The sequence below is a fragment of the Lissotriton helveticus genome, chromosome 3_1 (assembly GCF_964261635.1).
Source record: "Lissotriton helveticus chromosome 3_1, aLisHel1.1, whole genome shotgun sequence".
NCBI classification, from domain to species: Eukaryota; Metazoa; Chordata; class Amphibia; order Caudata; family Salamandridae; genus Lissotriton; species Lissotriton helveticus.
This window is the reverse complement of record NC_136061.1, coordinates 216,760,799-216,785,909: the sequence shown is the minus strand read 5'-3', so window position 1 is coordinate 216,785,909 and position 25,111 is coordinate 216,760,799. Positions and strand designations below refer to the sequence as shown.

The 25,111-nt window shown below is 44.1% G+C and overlaps 1 protein-coding gene across 4 annotated transcripts in view; it reads left to right on the top strand.

Annotated features, from left to right (window-relative positions):
- The window catches only part of TAF15 (TATA-box binding protein associated factor 15), a 589,620-nt gene that overhangs the window by 371,481 nt on the left and 193,028 nt on the right, over positions 1 to 25,111 (top strand). For all 4 annotated transcript variants that reach the window (XM_078679623.1, XM_078679625.1, XM_078679622.1 and 1 more), the window contains one exon: positions 24,885 to 25,014. In XM_078679623.1, coding sequence (XP_078535749.1) covers positions 24,885 to 25,014 — 130 coding nt within the window. The remainder of the gene's footprint in view (positions 1 to 24,884; positions 25,015 to 25,111) is intronic.

Below are 25,111 nucleotides of genomic sequence, written 5' to 3'. Positions count from 1 at the left end.
AATCTGAAGGCAATTTGGATGATAAAGATCTTGGTGGCCTGACACACTCATTCTCAGAGTCATTTCCGTCAGTCGTCATCAGAGTCGAAGTCTTCATCTGGTAGGCCCCACAAATATAAATATTCCCAAAAATAGAAGTGCTCTTCGACTTTATCACGTGGTCCAAGTCCCGGACGAGGCACAGGAACAATGACGCAATTCATGGCCCTGCTTCTGCACTCCACTTGTGGACCTGGAGCAGAAGTCCGCTTCGCGCCTTCCTGAATTTCCAGGAGCAACCTTCGTCCAACTTCAGGAATTTTATGAGGCTATACACCTCATATTTCGGCATGTGGACGCCTATGGAGTGCCTTACCCACAACGTTTGCTTGGATTCATTCCTTTGGTGCAGGCAGAGCAGAGACCATAGTTACTCCTACTCTGTTACGGAGCTGGGGTAGCGTCTTTCAACGCCAGCACTGACCGGGTCTGATACAGTGTGTCCTTTTCTTGACAGGCCCTCTGGGGATTTTGACTGGTGTGATGTGAGAATCCTTGTGGCTACCCTGACCCTCATGAAGACTCTTTGGCCCATCTGGATGATTACTGGTATGGGGAGCTGGCGGATGCCAGTGTCCTGGACGACTCACCAGACAGAGATCTGGGCCTAAATCCATTGTCTTTTTGCTCGCCATTCCAGTTTGAACCCAGCCATATGTAAATCAGTCTCGACCATGTGCCCAATGGGAACAGTCCAGCCCGACCTGCCAGGCCAGGTCCTCCCTGGGCTGGGAACAAGCATCCTAGGACTGGTTTCGGGCTTTCAGCCCTCATCAGCCAGGATAGCTTGACTCCAGTGGCATGGAGAGTACGGGACCCACGTCTGGGCATACCCGTCCCACTCGGGGTTACAAATGCAAAAAGAACATTGGTGGCACACAACAGCTACGCCTGGCTGAGGTCATTTGACTTTTCGGGGGATGTCAAGCTTCTCTTATGGACATGCCCTTCAATGGCACCCATTGTTTTGAAGACAAGGCAGATTCAGCTCTCAAACACTTCAAGGACTCTCGGACTGTATCCAGGTCCTTGGGCTTCGCAGCTGTCCCTCCCCTCCCCACCCCCCTTCCAATCCACCTTTCGTGGCTCCGGAAGAGTCTTCCAGCTGTGCCAATTCCCGGGCAGGCACCATGCCACACATGCTCCCCAGCATCTGCAGTACCCAAAGACCTCACGGGTCAGGTGGCCAGAGGTCTGGTGAATCCCCCATCTGCCCCCCCATCATCACCCCACCCCCACTGCATTAACCTACAAACCCCACTAGTCTGCTCCTTAACCCCATGGGCAACCAGCTGACAGCTGATTTGCCATCACCTGCACCACTGGCAGTCCATGACATCAGACAGGAGGGTTTTGCAGATTAACCAAAGGGGCTACTCCTTCCCTTCGAGACTACCCCATTACCCATGCCACCATCTCATGACCGACTGACGGAGGATCATCTGCGCAAGAAGGTCACAGCTCTCTTGGCCAAGGAAACCATAGAGAGGGTTCCGGTGCCAGAAGTAGGCTGTGGTTGCTATTTACGCTACTTTCTGGTTCCCAAAAAGGACAAAGGCATTCAACCTGTTCTAGATCTGCGAGCTTTCAATCTCTTCTTCTAAAAGGAGAAATTCAAAATGCTCTCATTGGCTCAGGTCTTGTCTGCCCTGGACCTTGGAGGCTGGATGGTAGCATTGGACTTGCACGACGCCTATTTTCATATTCCCGTCCTGCCTGCTGACCGTTGCTGTCTCCAGTTTATGGTAGACCACGATCATTTTCTGTACACCAGGCTTCCTTTAAGCCTTACCAGCTCCCTCGGGTGTTCGCCAAGGTGATAGCGGTGGATGAAGCTCATCTGCGGAGATCAGGGTTGCGACGACTGGCTGCTGAAGATGAGCTTGCGCCAGGCTATGGTCGCCCACCTCCAGACTACAGCGAACCTTCTGCAATCGCTGGAGTTCACTATCAGTGTGCTGTAGTCACACCTGACTCCTCAGACGCTGCCTTTCATCTGAGCTGTTATGGACACGGTGCTTTGTGCTTATCCTCACAAGCGGCGAGTCCAGGATATTCAGGCTATGATACTGATGTATCAGACTCTATTCTGGGTTTTAGTGAAACTAACTCTGAGGCTGCTAGACCTCATAGCCTCCAGCATCATACTGGTGACAAATGCCAGATTGCATATGCGGGCTCTGCTGAGGGACCTGAATTTCCAGCAGTTGCAGCATCAGGGAAATCTCTCCGACATGGTCCAGATCTTGAAGGGAACTACATAAGATCTGCAGGTGGCTAAAGAACCGCAATTGGGTCAGAGGCAGAACCCTCTCCCTTCCCCAAACGATCTCACACTAGTGAGAGATGCATCACTTCTGGGCTGGGGCTGCCATGTAAGAGGGGTGGAGATCAGAGGACTCTGATCTCTGGCAAAATCCTGACTCCACATCAATTAGCTGGAGCTCTGTGCGATTCTGCTGGCATTGAAAGCCTTTCTACCCTCCATCAGGGGAAGGCTAGTGCAGGTGTTCATGGGCAACCATGTGGTACTGTAACAAACGGGATGACCCAATGTCAAGAGGCCCTGCATCTCCGGACATGGATGGAACAGCAGAGCATATCCCTGGTAGTTCTATATCTGGCAGAGTCTCTGAACACCAGAGCAGATGAACTCAGTCGAAGATCTTTAGCGGATCACTAATAGCTCCTCCGCCCGGAGGTGTGCAAGGGCTCTTTTAGCAGTGGGGAGAGCTTTGGTTAGATCTATTTGCCTTTGCATTAAGGCATGCAGGAGTTCAGACCTCCTGCATGCCTTTTCAACCATACCACTCCTACCCACAGTTCACAAGAAGATCAAGATTGATCGGGCCTAAGTCATTCATGTGGGTCCGGACTGGGCACAGAGAGTCTAGTATCCCGAGCTACTGAGCATGACCATTGATCCTCCAATCAGAGTGTCCCTTTGGGAAGATCTTCTGTTGCAGCAGCCGGGGAGGGTTCTCCAACTGAACCCGTCTACTCTGGCGTGGAGATTGAGCGGTGACAGTTGACAGCTTTCGACCTTCCGCCCAAAGTCTGTAACATCATCTTGGCAGGCAGACGTCCCTCCAAGGCAGTATACAGCTGCCGTTGGGAAAATAAATTAGGGCATGGTGTGCAGAAAAATATATTGATCCTCTTTCCGAAGTCATACTCTTCATTCTTTCTCTTGCCCAGCAGGGTGCTGCTCTGGGCACTCTTAAGGGCTATTTGTATGCTCTTTCAGTTTTTATGTGGTTGCCTGACCAACCTTCTTTGTTCGAGTCCCCTATTGTACATAGGTTTCACAACGGTCTTACTCATCTCTTCCCTCCTAAACCATTCATTATGCCTCAGTGTGACCTTAATTTAGTTTTGACTTTTGTAATGTGTGCTCCTTTTAAGCCTCTCTACAATTGTCCCCTCAGGCTTCTCTAACTAAAAAACAGCCTTCCTTGTGGCAATTACTTCTGTCTGTCAAGTGAGTGAGCTGCAGGCCTTATCATATAAGTCATCTTCTCTCTCAGTATATCCTGAAAAACTGCTACTTTGCACACAGACCTCTATTCTACCAAAAGTGGTTTCACTGTTTCATGTAGGCCAATCAATCACCCAGTCTACTTTTTCAACCCCCATTCATTCCTCTAAAGAACAGGAGCGAATCCACTGCCTCGACCCATAAAGGGGGATGTTGTTCTACCTTGACCTTACACAAGAGTTCCGGGTGGGCAACCAACTCTTTGTAGGGTATGTGGGTGTGAAGAAAAGTCAGGCGGTGTGGAAGCGAACATTGATCTTGTTCGGTTGTGCTCTGCTTCAGAATCTGTTACGCACTGGTCAGCAGCAACCTCCTGAAGGTTTGCGAGCTAATTCCACCAGAGCTAAAGCTGCAACCACAGCAGTAACACACGAAGTTCCGGTCCTGGATATCTGCCAGGCAGTATCAAGGGCTTCCTGTCGCATGTTTACCAAACATTACTGTTGCCCGTTCAGTCCTGGCGGACTTTCGAATTTGAAATGAGTTAGTAGAGCGTCACTTGGGGATGTTATTGCTTGGGTATATATTCAAAGGTAAGGAATCAGTGGCTAGAAGTCTCTATCAGATGAACAAGTTACTTACCTTCGGTAACTCCTTATCCGGTAGAGACTTTATCTAGCCACAGATCCAATACCGACCCACCCATCCTCCTTGGTGTGTGTACCAATTTCTATGACAGGGAGGACCCCTTTCAGGGCCCTAGTTTTGATACACTGGTGGTGTTCTTCATGGCTCCGCACTTCTGGTGTGGAAAGTCATGAAAAGAAACTGACAGCCAGTGGCACAGCTAGAGCTTCTGGCACCCGGGGCTATCCCTCAGATTGCCGCCCATGGCAGGTAGCGGGGGAGAGGGGTTGCTGGGGGAAAAGTACGTATTTGCTCTGGAGCCCAATGGAGTCAACCGTGTAGCTTGGCTGTATCGCGCCAAAAACCTCCAGCTGATTATTGATATATAGAAGTTCATTTCACACAAGGCCTAGTGACTTCGAGAAATCCCACACTGCTTTTTTGTTCAGAAATTTTTGGCATGCTTGTTTTCACACAATATGATAAAATTGGAGACAAAAGCCGCTTTCAACGGGCAGGGCAAATTATTTTTAAAGGCCAAGTGCCAAACCAGTCATAATAAGAATGAAAAAAACTGAAATTCTTTGGTCAAGTGTAGGTGCTAATAATGATTGCAGTGTGCTTTACTCTAAACAATGCACCCAATAATAAAGTACAGCTACTTATTGACACAGGCCGGCACCAATGGCACAGAATAACTTTACGTCATAACGTTAGACATACTCCATCATTCCATCCCAATATCATGTATTTTAAACCTTATTTCTCATCTCCACATGCAGTACCTTCCCCATTTCAACTAAAATTTACTCGTCTTTTTTAACTTCCACACTCTCACTCTTCTCTCTCTTTCATTCTCATGATCGCTCTCACATTTACACGCTCCTCAGGTCTAACTTCCCACTCCCCAGTCACCAGCAATCACCTCGGCCTTATTGTACACACCTAAAATGGAAAATGAATGCAAGGTAAACTCATCTGTGGGAAATGTGTTGCGCTGCAAGAAAAATCAGTTGGTTGATTTGATCACTTCAGATGTCTAAGTCTGTAGCCGGAGGGTCACTGATTTGAATCCTTGTTGGCGCACTAGGTGAATAGTGACTTATATTTATGGTGCTATGAGGGCACAGTCTGTGACAGAAAACACAGAGTATGTATGCAATTAATTTAAATATTGTATTACACACAGTATAAAATAGACTGCACACATCATAAGATAGTTTGTTGCCTGGAGGAGGCCAGTGACATGGTTGTTTGCAACACTCATGTGAGACGCATTCATTAACTCTTGCAAAAAACACTGTTGCTGCATAATGTGTGTGTAATGTAAAGTTCTCCGACCCCTACATAGGGATGAGTAGCACTATAAGAGAAATTAAATAAATCTGAGAAAGGGGCTATGGAGAGATGTAGGGCAGTACTGAGGGAATCTGTGAACACCAACAGAGATTGTTATACCACCTGCCACCAATGCTAAAAGCGGCCCTGCAGCCTTGTGACATTTTTATCATTGTGAAGCACAACACTCCGGAAACAAAACATTGAATTTTAAAGATGAAAAAGCTACACCAAATAATGAACTTTAAAGATGAAACATACATTGAACTTTAAAGATTAAAGTTAGATCTGCTTCAAAGCCAGCCTTAGCATGCCCCCTCGCTGTACCTAAAGATACCAACCAAACCTATTCTCGACTCCACTGCTGCTGAAACTAGAGGCCCTTGGTACTGAGGTAGTTGGGAATGGAGCCTTGTGAAAAGAACTCTTGTGGGGTAATGTTCAGGGACAGTTCTAAACACCAAAATGAGGAGGCTCACCGCTCACCAAAGAGCCTTGCCTCCCCTTATTGTATTGTATTTGCATTTATATAGTGCATACTACCCCTGAAAAGGCGTTGAAGCGCTTGTTACCCCTGATGGGGTGTTGAATTGCTTTTTCGGCGAGTAGCACGCTACCCCGGAATCCATAAAGGATTAGTGGTGCATTAGTATAGTGAAATATGAAAGTAATTTGAGTGGTGAATATTAGTCAGTTATTTGGATTGAGAAAGATAGTGGAGGGATAGAAGAGGGAAAAAGGGTGCTTGCTACCCCTAATGAGGTGTTGAAGCGCTTTTTTCAGCGAGTAGCACGCTACTCGAACCCATAAAGGATTAGTGGTGAATTAGTATAGTGACATATGAAATTTGATAAGTGGACATGTTAGTCTGTTTTTTTATTGAAAAGGATAGTGAAGGGATACAAGAGTGAAAGATTTTGATTATTTTTGTGGACGTTATATCAGTAGTGGGAGGCCTGGGTTGAGTAAAAAGGGATGTGGAGGGGAAGAGTCAGAGGGAAGAGTTTAGAAAGGCTTGTTTTGGGGGCTCAGTATAGAAAAAGGTGTCAGATGGTGCAAGGAGGGGTAGAGTAGGGGAGAGTCTCGAAAGGGCTATTTTGGGGGTCATTGTAGGGGTATGGGGTTGAGATGAATGGGTGGTTATTGAGGCTATATTGATAGGGGTATAGGGTGAGAAATAGCGTAGTACATTTGAAAGAGTAGTAGAAAGAGGTTTGAGATGAGTCAGAGTTGAGGTAAAAGATATATTGAGAGAGGTATAGGTTGAGAAATAGGGTAGTGCAATATGAAATCTCAGGTTTTCTTTCTTTGAGTACACACATTTCTCACTTACAATGGCTTCTCCAGTGTACCGTCGCAAAACGTAACACATTTTATTTACATTTAAGCATTGCTTCATTAGAACTGTGATTCGAAAAGCAACAGTTTAGGGAGTATAAAATCTCCATTTGTTAGACTGTTTTATTTCCCTAATATCTTCTTACGCTACCGCTGTAGCGAAGGAATATATTTGTCTGTAAGCAGGAAGAGTATGCTTAAATTGAGCAACAACCTGTGCAAGATAATTCAGAAAACAACGTTTGGTTAGGCTTTATGTGCAAGTTTCAAAGTAAGCTTCAAGTAAGGTTTTTTAATATTCCAGTAATTCAGTAATGCTGCAGTCTGATTGACTTGAACAAACAGACCCAACGAGCATAATGAAAGGAGGTATGAGCAATCCGTGTCTTACATTGCTTTTGCACTGTGGTGATTTATGCCTAATTGACTTTAGCCACAAGCAAGAAATAGTTTTTGGGACAGGCTAATCTATCATTAACATCTTGTCATGCAATAAATTACCTTCACTACACATGTTTTGCTGGGAAATATTTGCAATTACATTCTAAATTCAAAGTAAGCTGATGCCAAATCTGTGCACAAAATACTGTACCAGCTTGAGACTCATTTCATTCTCCTGTGACTTTCAAACAAATGCCACCCATCCCCACACACCAAACCACAGCACACAGACATTTTTCACTATTTAACTGCACTTCACTTACTCCTCATTCTTAGCGAACAAGCAAGTGTTTCTTAAATCCTTCTTTAGATTAATTCAACAGTTGTAAAGGCTTCACAAGGGAAGTAAGGTGCACGGACCCACTCATTCTAGAAATGCAGTATCGATTTGAGACTGCCTCTTTACAGACCTAAGGCTGCTACACAAAACTGCAGCCTGTTGTGTCAATGACATTAATCATCCAAAACACTATTCAATCTGATATTACAACACCCAATCCTTATTGTCAATACTGCAGTGATACTATCTATGAAAGGCCTTTAATAAGCTCAAAGCAAACAAATGATCGTAAATACACCAACACTGCATTCAGTATATCACTGCAACATTGCCAACGTTCATTTACTGACTGAAAACGGAAAATAAGCATGTGTTTCTTGCCTCCCTCCGTAGATAAGTGCAGCGCTTGCACTGGCTCTGCGCAAAGTGTCATCTCCAAGGGCTGTTCCCCATTCACCTCCTGTGCAGCACCGGTCTCTCGTTCTGGATTATGGTTCTTGGGATGAGCACAGACGCTAAAGGCACATCACAAGCGGGTCCGTGACCGATATGCTTCCTGCAATAGCGGCATGGCTTGCAGCCTGTTTTGGTGTGGACATTCATCCCTAACACTGATTAAATAGTTTTGTAGTCCGGAAAAAAAGCGACAAGTTGAGAGCAGAGCTTCCGATCCATGTCAAAAGACAGAGAAAGAAAATATCTGGTGTCAGTCTGCAGGGGTTGCACTTGTATGTGGCTTCATTTAGAAACGTCACAGGTGAAGTGGAGTTTCACGGCAACACGGCGCTGCCTTATGGCTCAGGGTGCTACCACTCCTATTGAGAAAAGTGTCTGAGTACAGTCTGGCATCTGGGGAGTACTCTAAGGTGAATACTCAATCACGTGTGGTTCGAAGTATCCTTCAACATTTCACACCTAATGTATTAGTATTTACAAAATATCTTCCATTAAATGCAACACAATGTTGGAAACTAATTGGAATAGTTTGATTTCACGTTCTGCTGTGCAGGTCAGTTCAATGGTTAGAGTCCACTGTTAACTGTATTCGAAAACAAACGCTCACAGGTCACAGAAGCAGGAATGTACCGAGGGTAGCATGTTGAATTGGAACCGTATTACTTCATTCAAAAGAAACAGAGCATGGGAAACGTAAGCAACACGTTTGAGAGGATGTAGCCTTAGGGCTAGAGCGGTCGACCTTGAAGCTGGGGAAGCGGGTTCGAGTCTTGGCAACGACGATCAATATCCTGTTATTCTGGGCAAATCACTTAATCTCACCGTGCCTAACAAAAAAAAATGTATATGTCCTTCTGTAAGGAAACTGGTGCTGATCTAAAACGGTCTGATATCCGGTGTCTCGGGTCTAGTTCGCACTATATAAAACAATTATTAAAAAACACAATGTAAGAAGCACTGCTCGGTGCGACCTCTCAATTATACCGAAGCATGAAATTTAAACAAAAACACCATTACAACCCCCTTCCTATTTTATTTGACAATACCAGGGAGCTGAAAGATCAGATGTGTTTCAAAATAAGTGTTAATTCAGGAAAACCGGAACACAATAGCTGCTGCTATCACAAATTTCAGGATAGCTTGGACTGACCCAGAAATATAAACTGTAAACCACCAAATTCGGTAGTCATGAAATGAAATATTATATTTATATAGCGCTCAAACTACCCGGAGGCCTCGCAGCGCTTTGGACTGATTGCTGTGGCTAGCTACCGGGAGGAGTAACACGCTTTTGCATACAGATGAGTTTTCAACGCTTTCCTGAATGCCATCCGGTTGGCGTTCTCTCTAAGAGCCAAGGGAAGAGAGTTCCAAAGCCTCACAGCCGTGTGAGAGAAGGAACGGCCGCCCCACTCATATGACGGCCACCCCACTCATATGACATACAGATTTAATGTTTATGAAACTATTTCAATTATGTTCATTGTTGTGTACTAATGATGAACATGTGTGACAAGTATGCACCTTGTACACATTTCATATTTAAGATTCATGTTAAAGGTCTGGGGCCAGATGTAGGTAATTCTATTTTACCACTTCTTAAATACCGAATCATACCGATTCGGTATTTAAGAAGTGGTAAAATAGAGGGGGCGGGGGGGTGTAGGTAATACAGACTCGGTAAATACCGAATCGTTAAGATTCGGTATTTACCGATTCTGTAAATACCGATTCGGTAATGCCCATTGATTCCTATGGGCATTGAAGCCCATAGGAATCAATGGGCATTACCGAATCGGTATTTACAGAATCGGTAAATACCGATTTCAGCAAGGGTGCAGGGGGTGTCACTTTGACACCCTCTAGCACCCCAAATACAGGCATGTGTGCCATGTGGCACACAGACATGCCCTAAGGGCATGTCTGTCTGTCACATGAATAGGTGTGCATGCACACATGTGCATGCACACCTGGATTCGGTATTTTACCACCCAATTGGATTGGGTGGTAAAATACCGAATCTGAAAGGCCTTTGGGACTCAGAAGAGTCCCACCTACATCTGGAAGTTACCGAATCGGTAAAAATACCGATTTGCTATTTTACAGATTCGGTAAATTTACAGATTCGGTAAATTTACCGAATCTGTAAAATGATGCCCCTACATCTCAATCACCAAATAGCGGTCGGTAACGGCCGAATTCGGCCGTTACCGACCGGTATTTGGGCTCCTACATCTGGCCCTAAGTCTTTTTTATCAGTACTTTTTTCACAAATTTTACTTTACATAGGATTCTTTCTGCTGAACAGTCTGCTACCTGCTAAAATATTTTCTACTGCCCACCAGTTAAAGCCTTAAGTATGAATCTGTTATATCCAGTGAGATTCAATCCATCAGTAGCTTTGCGGAGAAGTAAGCCCTCAGCATGCAAGCATGTAGATCAATCAATCAATCAATCAGGTATACGCTTCTAATGTTCGTTCCTTCTACTCTGGCAAAGGGGTAGTGTCAAAAAATAAAACTAGTAAATGGAGCTATACCAATAATACTATTCACCCACCATTAGGAGACAAAATGAACACTATATTGAATGATAGCGCTTTTATGGCTCAAAGTAAAAAAAGTTAATTACAATTTTAAGCAAAGTAAACTCAAATATAGAAAAAATATTCTGAAAATGATACCATGTGTTCATACGTTCAAAACATACATGCACCCATGTAATCACATTTGGGGAAGGGAGGGAGGGCATCAAATTGAATTAAAGGGAAAAAAACTTCAAACGTTTACTTTGCAGGCTGACGTGACAAACATTTTCTAAAAGGTGAAGCATAGTTTACCAGGAAAATGACAAAGGTGTTCCCCAGGGATCAATACTGAGCCCCACACTTTTCAATCTATATGTATCCCCCTTGGCTAAAGTGATCAGATCCCACGGCTTTGGAACCGTATCTTATGCTGACGACACTCAGCTGCTGATCACCGTCGGCCCAGATCCCGTTGAAACCTAATTGAGATTTCAAAAATTTATGGTTGAAATTGACAACTGGATGACCAACAACTTTTTAAAACTAAACACCAGCAAAACAGAGATTGTGCTCTTCGGAACAGCAGACAAGATCTGGACTGACGATTGGTGGCCTACTACACTTGGACTCTGTCCCTCCCCCAAGTCCTCGGTCAGGAACTCAGGGGTGATTGTTGACAACAGGCTAGCTATGACTGAACATGTCAACAAAGTAGTGCATACTAGCTTTGGCCTGATGTGCAGTCTGAAGAAAATTTTCAAATGGATCCCCCTCCTGTCCCGCATGCCCCTAGTCCAAGGCCTCATCATCAGCCGTATAGATTACGGGAACGCCCTACTAACCTCCATAAATGAAAACCACCTGGCAAAACTTCAGATATTACAGAACACCGCTGCCAGATTGGTGCTTGACCTTCCTCCCCGCTCCCCATCAGTGCCCTCCCTTAGGACCCTGCATTGGCTTCCCATAAAAAATCGCATAAAATTCAAACTATGCTGCTTAGTACATAAAACCATCCATGGGCAAGGGCCGGTTTATCTGGAAAAAAAGCTTAAACCCCACAATTCGGCTAGAACTCTCAGATCCTCTAGCAAGCAGTTCCTAACGGTCCCCAAAGTCCGCACTGTCAGAAACGGTGATGGGGCCGTCAGTAAAACAGCTCCTGAAACCTGGAAAACCCTGCCCCTACTCATCAGGACACAACCCAACTATCTGAGATTCCGTAAAGACCTTAAAACCTGGCTTTTCTAAATCTCCTGCCCTATGCTCTCTGTCTGGCGGATATGCTAGCGCTCTGAGACCTTCAGGTGATTTACGAGCTATATAAATGCAATTTACATTACATTTACTACCTTGAAGGGATGAGTCCTTTTTTCTTGCCCTAAAATTCCATTGTTGAGGACAACCGTTTTTAGCTTTTACCTCCGGCTCTCGTCGGTCGTGTGTAGACTACACAGTGGTGGCAGGGCCCCTACCGTAGGGATTAGTTCTGCTACAAATTGCCCAGACTCGACTCCACTCACGTCGACAGCGCGTCGTGCTGACGAGCGTCACTGCTGCATTTTCTGCGCGGTGCAGGGGCTGGACAAATATGATGCCCAGGGCCGTCATTGGTAGCGCTTATGCGCGCTACAAGATTGATGGCCCTGGGACCCACAAACACGGGACGTCGCGCACCGCACCACCACCACTACGCTTGATGGTGCGTATGCTGCAGCATTCTGCAAGCAGGTGCGCTTGCACTTCACTTACGTATTGTAATTGTATTGTATTGTAATACAATACAATACAAACTTACGTAATTTACAGAACTGGACGTTACTAATGTCTGGGCGGGGGCCGCGTGGCACTGGTGGCCCATGGCGGGTGCCTTTATAATTTAATTGGGGACACTGACACTACTGTCCCCAAATAAATTATAAAGACTGCCGCCACGGGCCACCAGTGCCGTGCGGCCGCCGCCTTCAAAATAATGCCACCTGGGGAGTACACCCCCCTCCAGCTACGCCGCTGCTGACAGCACGCCTGGGTGGCGCATATATAGGTACCGCAACATCACTTCCGGGGTGGACGAAACAGACGACAGACATGGAGCCAATCTATGCCACCTACTGGCACACAGGGGTACTGCTCATGAAAAATCTTTTGGGTCTAGTCTGACGCCTGGGGCAATTCAAAAGGTAAGGAATTTAATGCTAGATGTAGTCTCTACAAGATAAGGCGTTACCGAAGGTAAGTACCTTGTTTTACTTGTCCATTTGGACTTAATGTACTGTTGCAGGGATTCTGCACATGAACAGAACTATGCGCAGGAAAATGGGACATTGATGTATAGGGGCTATGCCTTTCTACCGCCTTAGTACCCAGGAGCCCAGTACTGACTAGCTATAGTGTCTCACCCGCTCTCCTACCCAAACACGGAGAAGCAAATGATTCGACAACCCAAAACACAACACTCCCTGATCTCTCAGGAATCGTGGTGACAAGACACACCTTTTCGCTCACACTCTTGCACCTGTCCACAATAAGATCTGACCGAGACACGACTAAAGTTTAAAATGTTTATTTTAACTAACGTGCTCTAACATGCCGTATATGTGCCACAACAAGCAGAAAAATGCATAACAGAAATACAGTTAGCATCGCAGGGAGGGAGAAGTCATATTATAAAGACAATGGAGAAAGGGCTACAGTTCCTCCCCTTCCTCCCCTTGGATAGAGTTTGTATTATCATTTAATAGTAGATCTTTGGGTTTTGTCAGCAGACCCTATACCTTAGAGCTTAGATGGTATTTCTACATCGAAGGTGGCTATTGCTCTTCTCCCTGGAAAGGTCACTCTCCAAGTGTGGTTTTCCTAAACATGTATCAGCCGCGGCTGCAGTGGTATGTTTTGTCTAGGTGCTAGGGCCTGACCAGAACAGAATAACAAGGGGCATTGTTTATCGACCTTGCTCACAATTTTTAGACTAAACTCCAGGAACAGGCAAAGAAGAAACACAGCAGACAGTTCTCATGTGAAAGGCATAAACAGAGTCTTGCAAAAATAAAGTTGTGTAGTAACATGCGCAAAAGCAGTATCATGGCTGCAAGCGCCATGCTAACTTAGCGAATGCGACAGTGACCCTATCAGTGACGTGACAGTACTACTGTCAGCGGCGGTTGGATAATGTTGTGATTCATTTTGGTCTCTATAGGTTGAGTTTAGGTGGTAAACATAGTTATAGGTAACTGCACAATGTTTCCACAAGCCTACCTTTTTCATCTGGCTGAAGCAATAGTTGCTGATATTTTGTTGGAGAGAACATGACAGAATGTTGCGTCGAAGTTTCTATGTCTGTTCCCCTTATGACGTGTCTATGCAAGTCTTAAAGGCAACAGTAGGTTACCACACAGTGCTGCTGCATCTGTTTCGCTTGATATAACCTATTGTTGGGGGTCGGTGGTTACAGTCGGGATGGAGAAACATGAACTTTTATATTACAGGTCAAAGTTTAGAAGATGCATGCTACTTATTTATTTCTTGAACAGACATAAGGGGAAATAATTATTTGGCGTATTACAGGCAGGCATACATTGTGATCAAGATACATTTTTGTCATATTGATATTTACAGTGATTAGGTGAAAGGGTTCCTTAAAGCAGGTAGATTTTGAAATAAGTTATTTAAGAGAGGTCAGGTTACTGCCTTTCAGGACAAGGACCACTCTACAGCTGACCCAGAATGGATGTTTACTTTAGATTAAACCACAATATGGAATGTGTAGCATAACTTTCTGCCTGTATAGAGATACCTAGAACAGACATATATTATAACATTAAGTAACTGGTTAAGTCAGAAATGTTTCTGTTCCTTCTGCTTGGACATCATTGGTAGTCTATACAAGATACTGTGTAACTAGTTTGAGCATGAACACTCTGACTGCATGTTTAAAAACTTCTCTTTTCAGTGTTGCTGTTTGGTTGAGAAACTGATTTTTCATTTTGCAGATAGGTTGAAAGATATCCAGATGGTTTGAAAAACAACCCTTTCAGTTTTTGATGGGTTGAGAAGTCACCCTTTTCATTGTGTGGGTGGGTTGAAAGACACAAGCAAGTGTTAAACACCCTTTCCTCGTATATTTGGATTGAAGTTTCTGTTTTCCACAGTTGGAATATTGAGTCACTCGTTGTCAGGCATTGAAACCCCGATAATTTAACATTGTCACAAAAGTGAAAATGACGAGTCTCCTTAAAACAGAGTTCGTTTAGTAGCACAAGTAGCTGCACACTCACTTCCCCTACAGACCACCATAACTCTGACTTTTTACTGCACGAAAAGTGTGAGGGAGTTCTATGACAGTGCTCTGCTCAAGTTGCTACATTTACCTCAATCAGGATTTTATTTTTTTCTTCTCTGGACAACCTCGCAGAACCAACTTCACCTACTACAACTCAGTGAGTGTGTTTTGGGGATTTTTCTTCTGGGTCAGGGGAAGAAAAGCTCTCTCTTTAAGACCTGTTTGGCTTCTGGATTGAAGAAACGTAATGCTTCCGAATGAGACATCAGTAAGACTTTTTCTTCAAGAACCCTTCTTAACAAAGAGTGATACCTATCCCTAGTTCTTCAAGAAAGATGCTGTTAATACTGGCGATACCCCTTACTTGGATGATTGTGGGAGAAGTGATCCTCCTGCACAGTCTGCTAAAAAGGTGCAAAAAGAAAAACATTCTTATGAGGTTTTCAGTAAGGAAGCACCTGTAAAATTATTGTCCATCAAAAAAGCAGGCTGCCACTCTTTCTTCAGCCATACACCTCTCCTACTCTAAGCCCCTGAAAGTGACTAGGAAAGCAGCTACAGCTGATATATTGGTGCCTTTCCACCCAAAGCAGTCAGCTTTAAAACCTCTGTCTATCAGTACCTTGTCATCTCCCACTTTGTGATCTACCGTTGTTGCTTCATAGTCTGGTCCTCTGCCACCTACAGCGCTGTTCATGCAAGTAACCTTAAATAAGCTACAGGCCTGCGCAAGCTACCTAACCTCTGCGCGGCCGGGGACGTGGGACCCAGCGTCGTAGGTCGGGGGCCAGCGGGCAGGCCAGTTGACCAGCGCCCCCTCTGCAGCAGCCTTCAAACCTTCCTAGTCCGACTATTCAGGGCCACCATTTTCAAGTGTACAGCAGGATTCTCCATCACCTCCCTCATTGGCACATCACGTTGGACAGGTGGGTTTTGTAGATAGTCCTTAGGGGCTGCCCCTCCCTCCATGCCACCAGTTTTCCATCGCCTGTCGGAGGATCACTTGGCAGTTCTCCGTCAGAAAGTAGCGTCTCTCTTGGCCAAGGGAGCCATCGAGCGAGTCCCTGTGCCAGAAGTAGGTCATGGTTGTTATTACCACTACTTCCGGGTGACCAAGAACTACAAAGGCCTGCGTCCTATCTTGGATCTCAGGGATTTTAACTGCTCCAGAAGGAGAAGTTCAAAATGGTGACATTGGCTCGGGTCCTGTCTGCCCTCTACCCCTGGAGACTGGATGGTAGCGTTGGAATTGCAGGATGCCTATTTTCACATCCCGGTCCTGCCTGCACGCCCATTGGCATTACCTACATGTTAGGCCACAAGCATTTTCAGTTCACCGCGCTCCCCTTTTGCCTTACCAGTGCCCCTTGGGCATTCACGAAAGAAAGTGATGGTGGTGGTCGCAGCTCATCTGTGCAGATCAGGGGTTTCATTCTTCCCCTAGCTTGACGACTGGCTTTTGAAGGCGAGTTTGCCCCAGGCTGTCGTCTCCCAGACTACGGTGGAACTCCTGCATTCACTGGGGTTCACTATCAACGTGCTGAAGTCACACCTGATTCTCTCTCAGAAGTTCCTTTTCATCGGGGCAGTTCTGGACAGAGCGCAGTTTCGGACTTATCCTCCTGAGCAGCAAGTCTCGGATATTCGGGCTATGATTCCGATCTTTCAGCCTCTATACCGGGTTTCGGTCAGAATGACATGAGGCTGCTGGGCCTCATGGCCTCCTGCATCCTGCTGCTGGATCATGCCAGGTGGCATATGCGGGCTCTGCAGTGGGACCTGAAGTTCCAGTGGGCACAGCATCAGGGGAATCTTTCCGATTGCGTCCAGATCTTGGAGGGCACTGCACACCAATTGCAGTGGTGGCTAACAAACTAGGATTGGGTCAACAGCAGATCCCTCTCCCTTCCCCAACCAGAGTTCACAGTGGTGACAGATGCATCACTTCTGGGGTCGGGTGGCCACATGGGGGAGGTAGAGATCAGAGGCCTCTGGCCTCCGGCGGAGTCCGGGCTCCACATCAACCTTTCCTTCCTTCTGTCAAAGGAAGAGTAGTGCAGGTGTTCACGGACAACACCATCGCCATGTGGTATTGCAACAAACATGGCTGGGTGGGGTCATGGACCCTTTCTCAGGAGGCCTTTCTTCTCTTGAAGTGGCTGAAACATCAGAGCATGTCCCTGGTGGTTCAATACCTGGCGGTTCAATACCTGGCAGGTTCCCTGTATGCCTAGGCGTACGAACTCAGCCGCCGGTGCATGATGGATCACGAATGGCGTCTTCACTCCGATGTGGTGCAATGTCTCTTTAAACAGTGGGGAGAGCTTTGGTTAGATCTATTCGCCATCGAAGAGAACGTGCAATGTTAGCAGTTCTACGCGTTTGAATTTCCAAGGTGGCACTCGCTAGGCAACGTTTTTCGTAGTGAGTGGAGTTGGGGTCTTCTATACGCCTTTCCGCCTATACCACTTCTTCCCAGACTGCTGAAGAAGATCAATCGGGCCCAAGACATTCTTGTGGCTCCGGACTGGGCACGAAGAGTCTGGTATCCCGAGCTCTAAAACAAGACCATCGATCCTCCGATCAGACTACCTCCTCGGGAGGATCTTCTGTCGCAGCAGCAGTGGACGATCCTTCACCCGAACCTGTCCAGCCTCCACCTCCTTGCGTGGAGATTAAGCGGCGACAGTTGACAGCTTATTGAACTTCCTCCCGAAGTCTGTAAAGTTATCTTGGCACCCAGGCATCTCTCAACCAAAATGGTACACGCCTGTAGTTGGAACAAATTTGTGGCATGGTGCACAGCTAAAGCTGTGAATCCCCTTTCTGCCCCTCTTTCAGAGGTTCTTCTCTTTATTCGTACTTTGGCCCTCAGGGCTCTGCTCTGGGCACTCTTAAAGGTTATCTTTGGCCATTTCGGCCTTTATTCGCCTTCCTGACCAGCAATCCCTTTTCAAGTCCCCTATTGTAAATCGTTTCCTTAAGGGCATTACTCACCTTTTTCCTCCTATTCCTTTTGTAATTCCCCAGTGGGACTTGAACCTTGTTCTAACTTAACTTATGTGTGCTCCCTGTGAGCCCTTAAATAATTGTCCTATCAGACTCTTGACCTTGAAGTCTGCTTTTCTGGTTGCCATCACCTCTGCTCGCAGGGTGAGTGAGCTTCGGGCCCTTTCCTCTAAGCCTCCTTTCCTTGCTGTCCAAGGTTGTCCTTCGAACTAGACCTTCTTTTCTTCCCAAAGTGGTTACCTCTTTCCACATAGGACAGACTATCACTATGCCCACCTTTTTCCTGCCACCCGCATCCTTCTAAAGAGGAGGAGAGGCTCCACCGTCTGGATGCAAAACATGCGCTTTCATTTTATCTTGACCGCAGAAAACAATTCCAGGTGGATGATCAGCTCTTTCTTGGCTATGTGGGCATCAAGAAAGGTTGGACCTTGCAAAAAATCAGAGTGTGGAGACTCCCCCTCTGCCACGAGTGTGGAGACCCTTTGTGAATCAAGCCCAACATCTTTAGAAAGACTGCTTTAAGCCTGGTAGATGGTGACTGCCCACCCACTCAGGCCCTTTTTGGATTTCACACCCTAGTAACCTAGTGATCATTTGCAGCATCTGTTTTCTGTTTGTTTTTTTCCAGTGCAGAAATGAGTTTAGCCTCCTCTCGACCTAATGAGCAAGTTGCCATTAGCCACTGTTATTCATTTATATTCAAATAATATAGCTTAAAACATCATTAGACCTACATTGTAGTGTGTTTGGTTTCAGACCTATTATTCATTTGATAAATATATTTCACAACACTCCTGTGGAAGACAGACAGCAGTTTCTTCAATGGAGATTCCCAAAAAGTTAGATTTTCTTTGGAGCTATCACTCTTGTCAAGCTTCCTTGATTAGACTGATTGTATTGTGAAGGCATTGGCTATTCTATCTGCACAAGTGTAGGGCCCCAGAATCACTTTGCAGAGTTGCACAAAATACACTTAGAACATGGGGATAAGCCAGAAAACGTCTCCAAACTTATGGCTCTATTTCAGAATCTTTACAGCCATCTTTCTTAAAGTTATGTTGGGGGTGCCTTCAACAGCAATTTACTTCTGTTTCACCTAGAGGTTACGTGAATTATTATTCATTCGGTCTCCTGAGAGATGTGTGCATTCACTGCTGAACTTCTAGTGGGTGATGATCTGTGTACAAGGTGAAGTTGTCACTAACCGCTATATGTATCAAGCTATTTAGCATTCGCAAAGGCCGAAATTCTGCGAATTTCGGCCTTTGCGAATGCTAAATAGACAAATGGAATGTATCAAACTAGTTTGATGCAAAATAAGGAATAGCAAAATTTGCTAATCCTTATTTTGCGATTGCACTTAAGGAATTGCAAATTTTGCGATTCCTTAAATGCAATGTATCAAACAAATAAAATGCAAAAAATGCCATTAAGGATTAGCAAATTACCACCAACTTCTAGTTGGTGGTAATTTGCGAATTCTTATCAAAAATCTTTTTTGATAATAACCAAAGGTGCCATATGACGCCCATACATGCCCTTAGGGCATGTATGTGCGCCATATGCCCCCAAATGTCTTTTTCAGGGGTGCAGCAGGGTGTTCTTGAGACACCCCTGCACCCTTGGAAACATCCCTAATTTGCGATCAGCAAATTGCTAATTGCAAATTGCACTTTCATTCCTATGGGCCTCCTGGCCCATGGAAATGAAGGGGTAATTTGCGATTGACAATTTGCTAATCTCAAATTAAGGAATGCTAAGGAATCGCTATTGGAAAGCGATTTTGTACATACATACCGTTTTGCATTTCCTAAATAGCGATTCCTTAAAATTCGCTATTTAGGAAATGCAAAATGGTTTGTTGATACATATAGCGGCTAGACACTTCTGGTTTTGATTGCGTTATGCTACTCCAGCTTTTTCTCTAATTAGACACCTGCCTCATATGATTCTCTTATGATTTGTTCATTCTGTATGATACTGCGAGTGAGCTAAGGGATTTTTATATATATATATGTGGTTCACTTTAACTCGTTAGAGATGCCTCTCATTAGATCCAAAAAGGCTGGCTCCTGCTAAGGTTGTATTAAATCCTTTCTCTAATATCCCAGCTTATGCTGTAGCCTTTTTCCTGCAACATCCAGTCTTCCATTGCTTCATCCATCACTAGTTTCTCAGCTATATACAACCCATGCTAATTAAACTGAACCCTGTGAATAATGACTTCTAAGGAGTGCTTCTAAACAATTGGACAAGGTACTTTGACACAACTAAAACGGTTCCTGACAAGCAGAATTTATCATCAACAAAGGGGGTAGAAATGCAAAATGGCTAAGTTATTTTGGGATTTAACTCCAACGCTGTTGGTCTGGATTCTATCTCACCAGTGTCCTACTGAGTATTTAAAAGTGCTATTACGTTTATGCTTAAAAATATGTTGCTTATAACAGCTGGCAGACATCTAGTTCTGCAACAGTTGTAATTGTTGGGCGACAATTGAATGATTCTTTTAGGTGAGCAGACAGGTTTCCAAATTAAAATAACATGTATTACTGAATCACACATACACTTCTTGGGGCCTCTCAGTGCTGAGTAACAGTTACTCAGTTTAAAGTTAGTTTTTTTTACCTCCGATGTATAAAAGGCTGAGTGGAAGGCCAGTAATTGAACCTTTGATCAAGAGCTCAAATACATATTCCAGAGTAGTGCGCAAGTCTACTGACCCCAGATGCGGCATTAAGATGACAACTTGCATTTTTTAAACATGGTGCTGTCATGCATACTCGGTGACTTTGACAGAAAGAACAGGATTTTTCCATCACTTCTTTTTCTCGCAAATATTTCAAGAATGATTTATTGCAGGTGCAGCAGGGTTTTTTTTGATTATCAATCGGCCATGTTGTCCTTTTCACAAGCTCTAATGACTCTTAGGATTTTTAAGGAAGGTGCTAAGATCTTAAATTGTGCTTCATCCAGAGACACGGAGAATGCAAGAGCTTGACTTACTGATAATACAGATCTACCAATTCCCTATTTCACCAAGCGGAGACTAAAAGCTGATGCATGACACTGGGAGAAAATCTAAGACTGAAGGTTTTACTCCACTTTGCAAACTTTGGCAATGTCCTTGAACTGGCATTTGACAAGATCCTTATTCATCCTATCATAGATGTTTGGTTGTCCTTATTTGTTTTCATATTGATTTCTCCTTATACCTTGAAAATTAAACCGGATCTGGTTGTTTCCGATGCTGACTGAAGAAGACAGTGAAAATGAGTCTGGGTGGTGAAGCACATAGACCGCATTACAAAAAATTGCAATCTTTGATTGTATGACTTTTACATTCATATGTTTCACTGCAGGTTATGTAGAATATACACACACACACACATACATATATATATAGTAATTTTTTATACTCTTGCTAAAACTGGCTTTATCCAGTAATGTTCTTTCAGACAATGGCTTAATTACTTTGGATTGGATTTCAATTAAATGTAATATACATATATATAAAAACCACAACCACCTCGTCATCGGAAAAAGCACGGCACACTCTGGAATTCAAGGGCAAGGGTTTTATTAAAATATTATGCGCGTGGTGCTAGCAGTCCCCTTGAAACGCTAAGGCAGACGCGTTTAAAGCCTTCCAAATGGCTCTCATCAGTGCCTGTTGCTGGGTCTCTGCGCTCTCTGTGCTGGTTGAAACGAGTTGCAGGTGAGTGGAACCTTGCTCCTTACTGCTGTCATCATGCTCCTCCTCCAATGGGTGGTGTCTTGACCACTCGCGCTTTCAGCCTGCCAAGTAGATGCAGTCCATAGGGGTGTCTGTGCAGTGACACAGCCTCACTTCACATCAGGTGATGTCTCCAGTTGCTGGATATGGGCTGTACTCCAGCTTGAGTGCCCAGCAGGACGACCAAAAAGCCTCTCTCCCCAACATCCTAATCAGGCGAACAGCATCTCCTCCTCTCTCCCCAATGCAGCGTATCATGCCATGGTGGCCGTCCAAGCCGATGGGGGGGACTCTGTCTTTTTGCAGTTCATGCAAATGTCCAAAGAAGAATGCTGGTCTCAACACGGTGCACCAAACCGAGAGGGTATGCCGTTAGTCAGCGACCTGCTTGCTGACAACACACAAAACCAGTACCACCTAGTCATCGGAAAAAGCACGGCACACTCCGGAATTCAAGGGCAAGGGTTTTATTAAAATATTATGCGGGTGGTGCTAGCAGTCCCCTTGAAACGCTAAGGCAGACGCGTTTAAACCATTCCAAATGGCTCTCATCAGTGCCTGTTGCTGGGTCTCTGCGCTCTCTGTGCTGGTTGAAACGAGTTGCAGGTGAGTGGAAACTTGCTCCTTACTGCTGTCATCACGCTCCTCCTCCAATGAGCGGTGTCTTGACCACTCGCGCTTTCAGCCTGCCATGCAATGCATATATATATCCAGAATGCATTCACTGTTATAGAAGTGCTGTATCCTGGAGGGGCCACAAACATTAACGGGTTTCAGCACACACAGGTACCTTGTTCAAAATTATGTTTATACTGCCCTACCTCAATTTCAGTGTGAAAATTGCACTATGTGGAGTTCAGTCCGTAGTTACTATGGTTCTAATCATGATCTGCATGTGTAGAGGGACTTTCATAAATTCATGTTCTTACTTCTATTATGAAATAAGACAACATATGAACAGTCTCTTCTCATCCTGTAGACATAGAAAAAATACTGTATGGGTAGGTGGGTGAAGCAGGTTGTCTGACCGTATATACATTTCACAGATAAAGTAGTATATTGGTTGAGGTATATGGATGACCTCTTTATCTTCTGGAACAATAATGAAACACCCAAAGAATTGATCAGTGATCTCAACACTAATTAATACAATCGGACATTAACCATGAGCATGCACTGACTAGAATCAAGTTTTTGGTTTTCTTAGTAGAAATACAGGACTAAGTAGAAACTGCTAAACCTACAGCGGGGAACAGTGTTTTCCTTGCATGTATCAATCATCCACCTGAGCTCAAAAGGAGCATCCGATGTGGCAAACTGCTGCATACTAGGAGTAGCTGTAATCAAGAAAACATTTTTGAAGAAGCAAACCAAGCTTAGTTAAGGGATTCTGGTATAAAGGGTATCCTATTAGAGCTCTGAACCAGCCAGTTGGGAGGCTAAGGACTACAAATCAGTCAAAATGATGGTTCTGTAAAGGAAAAATAATGAAAGACACAGCAAATGGTATTCGCCATGAATAGGCTTATCACTATACACAATTTCCATTCCCATGAACTCTATACAATCCTAAGATTGCGTTGGCACATCTTTCAGATTGACCCACTCATTGCAGCTGATCTCCCTTTCAAGCCTGCTATTACCTATAGAAGAATGAAATCAGAAGATCATTTAGTAAAGAGTAACCTTAATGAAACCCGAAAGGATGACATGGCTATCCATCATAAGGTATTTTGCATATGTAATCATTTCATGGCATGTAAAATAGCAAAGGTGTCCATGAATATGAATTACCGGGTGGGAGGAAAAATGACATACTCAACTAATTACATTCAATACTGACTATACTCTATCTGTACTCACTTGCCTATGTCAGACAAAGTACTTTAGGAGTGCAAAATATCATGCAAAGAAAAAAAAGAAATCCTGGAACATTTAAGAAGAAATAAAAAAATTAGATACACTACCCGGTTGCCAGACATGTTTGTGAATTTCACAGTAGAAGTAGTGATCTACAATTGTAGGCCATTGACCACACCATGAGATACCCAAATAGTGTGGGGGAGCGGGTTAGGTTCCTTGTACTAAGTTTGGTGGAATACAGACATATACTTGAATTGCAGATTTAGGCACCATAGGGATTGAACCTTGAATAAGAGTTGATTATCCATCTTAACAGTTTATGAGGACGGCACTTTACAAATACTGTTTTTAAAAAAAAGAAAGACATTTAAGTCAATCTATTTTTAGCATAACCACATTCTTGTTTTACCCCTTCTTTCTTGTAGACAGATGTCGAATAATGTTGAAGATACAGGATTAGAAGAAATGTATTGAAATATTTGTTCCTAGATTGTACCATAGTTGACATTTTGACTGCTATTCCAGCTACATTGGGAGAGGACGCATGATACATTTCCTACTTTGGCTGTATTGTAATGATAAATATCCACTGACTTAGTTGTTAGTTTATATATCCTACAACGAAATGCCCACATGTGACGGACAAGCTAATCTAGTATCTCATGACTTCAATAAGTCTCCCTTTTCTAGCTAAAGCTTTATCAATTTCACTTTATTTCCTAGTAGGACAACTTTTCTTGGTATTGTTATAGAGTCACCTTACTATTTTGTCTGTCTAAAGGATGATGAGGATCTGTTCATATACTTTATTTTATTTTATGTCAGAAGTAAGGACATGCATTTATGTAAGTCACATGCAGATTATGGTTCAAGCCATAGTCATTTTTCGAGGTCTATGGACTGAGCTCCTCATAGTCTTTGTGTTTTTCTCTTGCTCTTGAAATTGAGGCTGGACAATGTACACAATATTATTAAAATGTTGTTTGTTGCTCCACAAGCACCAGAACAAATCACTTTCTCGACCGGGAGTGTACGCTCTGTTTTTTTGGAGCATTTGTGAAGGCATATTACTTGCCTTCATGAATCAACTACAGACTCCCCCAGGCCACTGCAGACCAGCATGGACTTTGGGTGTGTGCATCCCAAATATTTAATATAAGGATGATTCGGAGTATAGTATTTTATTTAGTTAACTGAGAGTATGTGCAGTATTTTGTGGCAGGCTATTGCACAAGTCATTCAGAGTGTTATCTATTTGGGAGTAATGTTTTTGCCTAAAGGTTGATTACCAGTTTGTGTTCACTTTTTTATTTATTTTTGCAACACTTTGCATCTGCAAATGTGCACCACAGTTGGTAGAAGGAGAGGGAAAGAGAAGAACCACTGGAATGGGAATATGCCGTATTTATTTTAGTTTTATTTAGAGGTCATTGTGTAAAAAATTAAGTAAATATTTGTTATGCATTATAGACCAACAAGAAGACTGGCCAGCCCATGATAAATCTCTATTCGGACAAAGACACCGGCAAATCAAAAGGAGAAGCTACAGTGTCATTTGATGATCCACCATCAGCAAAAGCAGCCATCGACTGGTTTGATGGTAAGTGTTTTTGTGCGTTTGTCTGCAGGTTTTTTTCACAGCGCCAAATAGAGACTTAAAAACATTCTCTAAGTAGGTTGTGGGGTATCCTCGGCTA